The 7,798-nt window shown below is 47.0% G+C and overlaps 1 protein-coding gene across 1 annotated transcript; it reads left to right on the top strand.

Moving 5' to 3' along the window:
• The first annotated feature begins 3,600 nt into the window (after nt 1–3,600).
• On the top strand, nt 3,601–5,052 carry LOC120846145. The gene has a single exon (XM_040217830.3). It carries the CDS (start codon nt 3,601–3,603, stop codon nt 5,050–5,052), a length of 1,452 nt encoding a protein of 483 aa, XP_040073764.1.
• The last annotated feature ends 2,746 nt before the right edge of the window (nt 5,053–7,798 follow it).

The following is a 7,798-nucleotide window of genomic DNA, read 5'->3' as shown; positions in this document are numbered from 1 at the left end:
CAGTACTGTAAAAATCCCAACCAAGCGACGATGCCCGGACTTTGATAAAGATCCACTATCCGACGACGACCAAACCTCTACCTACACTGTTCACGGCACAGTCGCCCCATCGGAGGGAGGCAGTCAGGATCACATGCAAGACGTCGACCTGGACGATTACGAGAACCCTTTCACTGAAGTCCGATACAAGAAAAACCGCCCTGCAGAGATACCAGTAGTCTTCAAAACAGTCAACAGAGAAAAATCTTTCTGGCGCATCAATCCCAATGTTGTTGCCAACGAAGTGATTGGCATCGCCAAAGAGAAACTACTCTCGCACCGCATCAACAAGGATGGCAGCCTTGCTGTTAGCGTGGAATCGCTCCTAGCGGCAAACAGGCTTCTTGCTGTCACATCGCTTTGTACCATCGAGGTGACCACGAGTGTCCCCGAGTCATACTCACGGAACCTCGGGAAAATCAAAGGAGTCCCTCTTGAATACTCGGACGGTGAGCTACTCGAATATTTAAAAGATTTCGGCGTCCTCTATGTTCAGCGCCAGATTGCTTACAGACGACAGGATAACGGCAAAGTCGAAGAACACAAGACTGAGAGTGTCATTCTTCGTTTCCGTCCGGATCGCCCAATGCCACAGCGCATTTTATTGGGTTTCACATCTCACCCTGTAGAGGAATACTTTGGCCCACCCATTCAATGCTTTCACTGTCAAAGATATGGGCACATTTCAAAATTCTGCCGTGGTCCAGAACGTTGTAAAGTGTGCGCTGGGCCGCACAATCACAAGGAGTGTACATCTTTGCAAGACCCAAAGTGTGCCAACTGTGAAGGTACACATCCCTCAACGTTTGCTGGATGCCCATGCAAGAAGTCCGCGACAAACATACACAAGAAGGAACTCGTGAACGGTAGGGATTATCGAGCAAAGAAACCGAACCCGAACCCAGACATTGTACGTTTTTCAAGGCCACCACCATCTGCAAATCTAAAGAAATCAACGAAGAGAACGTACTCTGACGTCGTACAAGGGGCACCAAAAGAAGATAGGAGCAGATCAAAAGCAATGTTACAGCAAGACATTCCCCTGTCAAGAAATACCTCGGATCCTACGACACGGCCGCCGGTAGCAGCACCTCGCAGAGGAAAGAACAATGAACGCAACCCACCAGCTGCTGCAATTCCAGGTAGAATACCTCAGGAACAACAAAACGACCTTGGACAAGTTATTGTTCCCATGCTTTTTGCTGCGCTTAGAGCAATAATCAGAACGCTGCCCGGTTTCTAGCGACCTTCCGGAAATTAGGGCAATACTGGTCATGGAACCACTCATCAGGTCAACATGCCCATTGGTGAGTGGATACCTCCATGGCTGAGGTCTATAAGCGCACATCTATCCTCCAGTGGAATGCTAACAGCTTGCAAGGAAAATCAGGGGACTTTCGACAATTTGTTGCACAATATTCTTTCCCCATTCTGGTAATATCAGAGGCGCGTGTAAATAATCAATTTCGACTTGCTAACTATGTTACGTACCAATCAAAGAGGCCAAAAGGACCAAGTCGATGCTTAGTCGGAGTGCGTAAAGAATTTGGCTCGATTCTGTTATTTACTTCAGAATCAAGTGCATTTGAGTATGTCGTCTGCAAAGTCAGTTATGGCACGACCTCACTTACTGTAGTAGGCGTGTATATAGAACCGCAGAAGACTGTGACAAGAGCAGAGTTCGAGGCATTATTCACAAGACTTGAACGTCCCTACGTTGTTTGCGGAGATTTTAACGCCCATCATACCCTATGGGGCGGATCCCACTGCGATCCTCGAGGAAACCTTATCGAAAGCCTTGTAGACCAGTATGATATGTGCATTCTGAATGACGGCTCTCCAACATACTTGAAAGGTGTAAACTATTCAAGCTGCCTAGACCTGACCTTGTGTTCCTCCGATCATTCACATGAGTTTGACTGGCGCACAGACTTGGACACGCGTGGCAGTGATCATTTTCCCATACTGATACACCATCCCCGGATTGTTGCTAATCGTATTCCGCACCGGGTACACTTTACCAACTGGAAAATGTTCCGCTTTTTAAATAACAAAGAGGTGGAAGAAATTCAGTCTCTCGAAGACTTCGAAAACATCATTAGCAGAAATTTTGAAAAGGCTACACGTAGGGTGCCCGTTCCAAATGACCGTGGTTGTGTAAATGGCGAATGTGAAAGACTGCGGGCTATAAGACGCAAAGCTGAAAGAAGGTATCGGAGATCTGGGAGAATCGAAGACTATCGCGAGGCTCAACACCTCCATACTCAAATGCGCCGACAGCTACAAAAGCTGGCTAAGCGTCATTGGAGAAAGCTTTGTGCCAGATTTTCTCCTTTCACCCAAATTAAGATGTTATGGAACATATTGCGCTCGCTTAGGTCCCCTGTTACGCAACAACGTCCATTTCGGGCACTGGCACTTTCACGAGGAACATCCGAAGTGATAGTGGCTGATGAGTTTTGTGTTTCTCTATCTCAACCAGGTGTGGCAATGTTATCACCAGAATACTGTGCCTCTCGTGAAGCTGCACTGAAAGACGTTGCTCAAGAAATTCATTCCCAACACTGGCAACTCGACTATACATTCACCATTCATGAACTTAATGAGGCGTTACGAACGATTCGTAAGCATACAGCCCCTGGGCATGATCATATTCGTTATGAAGCACTTACAAATCTCGGGCCGGGAACACTGCGCAGCCTACTTGATATTTACAATGATGTGTGGAACAGAGAAACCTTCCCAGCTTCATGGAAACTAGCGAAGATAATTCCATTACTGAAGTCGGGAAAAACACCGAAAGAGCTGGGATCATTTCGCCCAGTCAGTCTGACAAGCTGTGTAGGAAAAATCTTCGAAAAGATGATTCAATCACGTCTACAATGGTGGATGGAAACAACCGATGTATTACCGGAACAATTAACCGGATTTCGACCTCGGCGATGCACTATAGACTCAGTCTTAGATCTTGTAACAACTATTGAACATGAACGGGCATCCGGAAATATGACGATCGCTGTATTTCTAGACGTGCATCGTGCTTTTGACACCGTGAGTCACGAACATGTTCTCCGTGGACTTCTACGGCTTAAGATACGAGGCCGTATGATCCGCTGTATACGCAACTTTCTCATGCACAGGAAGATATTTGTAAGCACGAGTGAGGGAAATAGCAAACAACATGAACTGCACCACGGTGTGCCACAAGGCAGCGTGTTAAGCCCCACTTTATTCAATGTAGTCATGGCTGAACTGCCAAGTAAACTTCCTTCACCACTGAATGTGTCCATCTACGCTGATGATATCTGTATATGGGTGTCTGGGTCTTCTGAGAGCAAACTACAAGAACAACTGCAGTATGGCCTTAATGACACATACAGTTATCTTCGTGAAAGGGGCATGGACATTTCAGTTCAAAAATCTGCATTTCTTCCATTTACTAGAAAGCAACTTAAGAATTTTAAATTGACACTTCAAGGACAACATATTGAAAAGGTGAAGTGGCATCGTTTTCTTGGAGTTACGCTGGACTGCTCCCTCACATGGTCAAGACATATTAACATGCTTGAGGAAAAAATCAACAGAGTCATTAACGTTCTTAGATATGTGGCAGGTGCCAGATGGGGAGGCTCGACTGATGGACTACTGCTATTGCATACAGCTCTAGTACGCCAGACTATCGCATACTCCATTCCTGTTTTACATGGCCTCTCACCAACACTGGAGAAACGCTTGACATACATGATTGCGCGAAGTTTGCGCGTATGCCTTGGACTCCCCCGCGCAACATCTAGTGACCTTGTCATTGCTGAGGCCAAGGAACCTCCAGTACCTGTTCTCCGGGAACAAGAAACATGCCGTCATTATCTTCGACTGGCTTCGCACTCACATGCTCGACCCTTGTGCCAAAAGATACTTCGACGGACGGAGTCTAGCTTTCACCGACTTCTCGTAGGACTACCCGTCGCAGCACCCCATCATGCGCATTGGCTTCCAAGTCTAATCAACCCTCCGTGGACAATTCCGTCACTGGAGATACAGACCGAAATTCCTGGTCTTGGATCAAAATCTTCGGTGGCCCCCCTGGTGGCGAAGACAATTTCCCTCTCCCATTTAGAGGCACGCTACAAAGACGACATTCATATTTACACAGACGGGTCAACATCTAACAAGGGGTCAACATCTGCTTACTCAATCCCGATGTTAGACACATTTAAATGTTTCCGATTGTCCCATCATACATGCTCGACGTCAGCGGAGTTACATGCAATACTTTCAGCATCATCATTCATTCAAGCATTCGGTGCACCATCAAACTGGGTTATTCTAACGGACTCAAAATCATCCCTAGAGTTATTACAGGGCATGCACCTTCGTACTTCCCAGGCGACCATTCTATATCGGGTGCAACTCACGTTAGCACAAGCTCGACTCCACGGACATAACGTCAGGCTACAGTGGATACCGAGCCACTGCCAAATCGCCGGAAATGAAGAGGCTGATCGCCTGGCAGCTCAAGCTCACGATGGTGACGCAATGGAAGCGACATCCTTTACCTCTGGAGATGCAAAATTCATCCTTCGTCACTTACGCCATCTACGTTGTCGGCAGTGCTGGCTAAAGGACACTTCAGCAAACACTCTCCTACCATATAGCGACCCGGATTTTGAGCTTCCGCCACACACCGGGATGAAAAGAAAATACGACGCATTAATCCATCGACTCAGACTTGAAGTGGCCTTTACTAATAGCTTTTTATTTCGAATTAAACGCCGAGATTCGCCAAGATGTGACTGTGGAGAACCATATCAAGATGTACAACATATCCTCCTTGACTGTGAACGCTTTCGACATGAAAGGCGCCGGATGGAGATTCGCCTTCAAATATTAGGTGATAGACCCCTGTCTCTGACCAAGTTGTTGGGGCCCTGGCCGACGCGTAAAAAACAAGACAGAGCAATGAATATCGTTCATGACTTTCTAAAGGACACTAGAATCGTGTATGATTATTAAGTGCGAACGTACGTCAATTTCATCGGGAATGACTATGTATGTAATTTAGCAAATCGGTGCACGACTCCCAAACGGTCGTCTTATTCGCAATTGTAATTAGATTTGTTTGTAAGTTTTTTTTAATTTTTTTTGTTTTTTTTACGGTTATACTTTATGTGTTTTATCTTTATTCTTTTCCTTTTATGTTCTTCCTCTTATTTATATATATTTTCTCTCTCTGCTTTCTCGTTATGGAGTAGCCGGTGTCATTTAAAGAATACCAACATCTCCATAATAAAGAACTTATCTCTCTCTGGTTTCGGGCAGCACTCCAGGCCTTTGGCCGCACACTCCTCCGCTGAGCAAGTTGTGAAGGAACAGTCGCTGAAGGTCCCCCTGTTGCTGCGGCACCGCGACTCCACCTGAGAGATGATGAGACCAAAGAGCGCCAATCCAACGAATAGCAACACGGAACTCTTCATGTTGACGGAGTGCAGTAGACACTGAACGACGCCCCGATGGTCGACCTTTATTCCTCGGATCTTCAAAAGGAAGTCGGTGATAGCGCGGCAGTGCGACCGGTTAGACGGCGTATTGGCTCGCCCGTCGTAATCGGGAGGAACCCGCGTCATCCCCAGCCAATCGACTTCTCTTTCCGAGATCGACGTCCTCCCGTGTTTTGCCCTTGAGGATGCACGCGAAAGCATTACCTGCTGGGGCAATCGATGCGAAAAAAGAAACATGAATTGGGCGGCTGAAAACACAGCAGTTTCCACGTGTTCTGTGTTGCAAATTGGTTGAATCACATCGTTTTTATGTTTTGTTTTGTTTTTTTTTCGTTTTTTTAGGGATAGCTGTCATGAGCTCTTCAAACCACTGGGAATGACGTCCGTTGTTGATGCTGCAGTAGTTGTCGTTATTGATTTTGTAGTTGGCGATCTAGGGCGTCCGTCGTCGATGTTGTCAAACCCTTGAAAGAGATCGCCCGGCGCCCACAGGAATCGAAGCTGGGTCCGTTTCGTCCGAAGCAGAGGCTTTACCACTGAGCATCGTTACTAAAACACTCAGTTGAAGAACTTCCCTTGGAAACCCGAACCGCTCGCACCTACTGAGACTAAACTGGATTAGAGTTCCCGTATAGGCTCCTTAACCGCTCTTTCACACTGCATGGAAGCGGATCCGCATTCGCGAAGCAGTTGCGAACGCGGTTGTATAAAGGTCCAGTACAATTGCACGCGCACTCGATGACAACAGGTGCGCGTGAAATTGTACTGGATCTTTATACAACCGGGTTCTCAACCGCTTTGCGAACGCGGATCCGCTCCCAGTGTGAATGAGCGGTACGTGAGCTAGAGTTGCGTGTCTATTTTCCAGGTGACGCCGCCCCGCTATTCGCAGAGATCCGATCACGTGAGGAGCAGAGTCATATGCCGCGCAGGAAAGTAGACGTTGCACGCGCCCCGGCTTACGTTCCCCTGCTTTCTTCTTCTAAGCGTTGTGAAAGATGATGGGGGGGGGGGGGGGGAGGAGGAGAGGGCCAATAGTGGTTGCGCACCGGGCGCTTGGTCACTGGCTCTCGGGGAGAGGGGGGTGTGGGGTCGGCGGGTAGCCGTAGTGCCGGCTTTTCTGCACGGCCCGGATGCTTTGCTCATCACGTGACTAAATTTGGCGAATAGCTGCGCCGCCCATTGAAAACAGAAAAAGGAGAAGGAGGCGAAAGCAGGGGAACATACGCCGCGGCGCGTGCAACTTCGGTGGAGCTACCGTAAAGGTGGCTTTCTTGCACGGTGCTGGATGCTTTTCTCCTCACGTGATCGATCTCGGCGAATAGCGGCGTGACGGCGCGGGCAAAGCAATTGCGCAACTCCGCTCCCCCTTCGGGGGAGCATATCGAGGAACTCTAGAACGCGCAACTCTTGCTTTCGTAGGGAGCCTATTCGCGGCTCCAGCGGTCTATAGGTGGCGCAACTCGTTTTTAAAAAAAATGGCGGTTATAGTGAGGGGCGGATATGCGTGCCGGTATATGTGCCAGTTGCTGAGCCTGCCAAGTGTGCTGGCTTCACTGAGCGACTTCAATTATTCCCGCTTATACGATGAAGCTAAAGTGTTACGCGCGGCGGTAATATCAATATCCTGAAAACAAAAACGGTTTTTAGCGCAATATTTACGCCAGGAGGCACGTTTTTATTCAGAAACGAAACCAAAACTAACTTATTTTTTGTACTTTTTTTTTAGTATATGCGTTCATTTCGGTTTCTCGCCTAACTCGAGTTGTATCTAGCAGCGTAATTATTGAGCTAAAGAAGTTTCTCGAAGAAACTTTATTTTTTTTTACATATTTGTTCAAAATATTGTGGAGAATTAAGTGTTCCTTTAGTGGCAATATAGGTAACATAGAAAAGTGTATTTACAAAACCAGAAAATCAGCGTTGATATCTGTGTGTTCTTGCCAGAGTGTCGAACCGAAATTTTTATCGGTTCGGTTATGGTTCGGGTTCACGGCTTTCGGTTCGGTTCCGGTTCAGTTCCGGGGAGCAAAAAATAACGGTTCAAACCGATTCGAACCGGTTTGAACCGCTAAATTGAAAATATATTTTCCACGTTGTTCTGGCCATATACACTATTTACGCCGTGAAACGATTAACTATATAACTTCTTCGATCGTCCGCGCAATTTACTTTTGTTTTTAGGTACCAAAATATGAAATTCAGTTATTTAATTTTGACGCAAGGGTAGACGAAAATCTACATTAACGCACATAACGTCG

This window comes from Ixodes scapularis, unplaced genomic scaffold, assembly GCF_016920785.2.
Source record: "Ixodes scapularis isolate PalLabHiFi unplaced genomic scaffold, ASM1692078v2 PGA_scaffold0__279_contigs__length_252992795, whole genome shotgun sequence".
NCBI classification, from domain to species: domain Eukaryota; kingdom Metazoa; phylum Arthropoda; class Arachnida; order Ixodida; family Ixodidae; genus Ixodes; species Ixodes scapularis.
The sequence above is the reverse complement of the archived record's forward strand: the minus strand, read 5'-3'. Positions and strand labels throughout refer to the sequence as shown.

Coding starts and splice junctions, on each gene's coding strand:
- LOC120846145 (XM_040217830.3), top strand. CDS start 3,601: ATGCTTGAGGAAAAAATCAACAGAGTCATTAACGTTCTTAGATATGTG.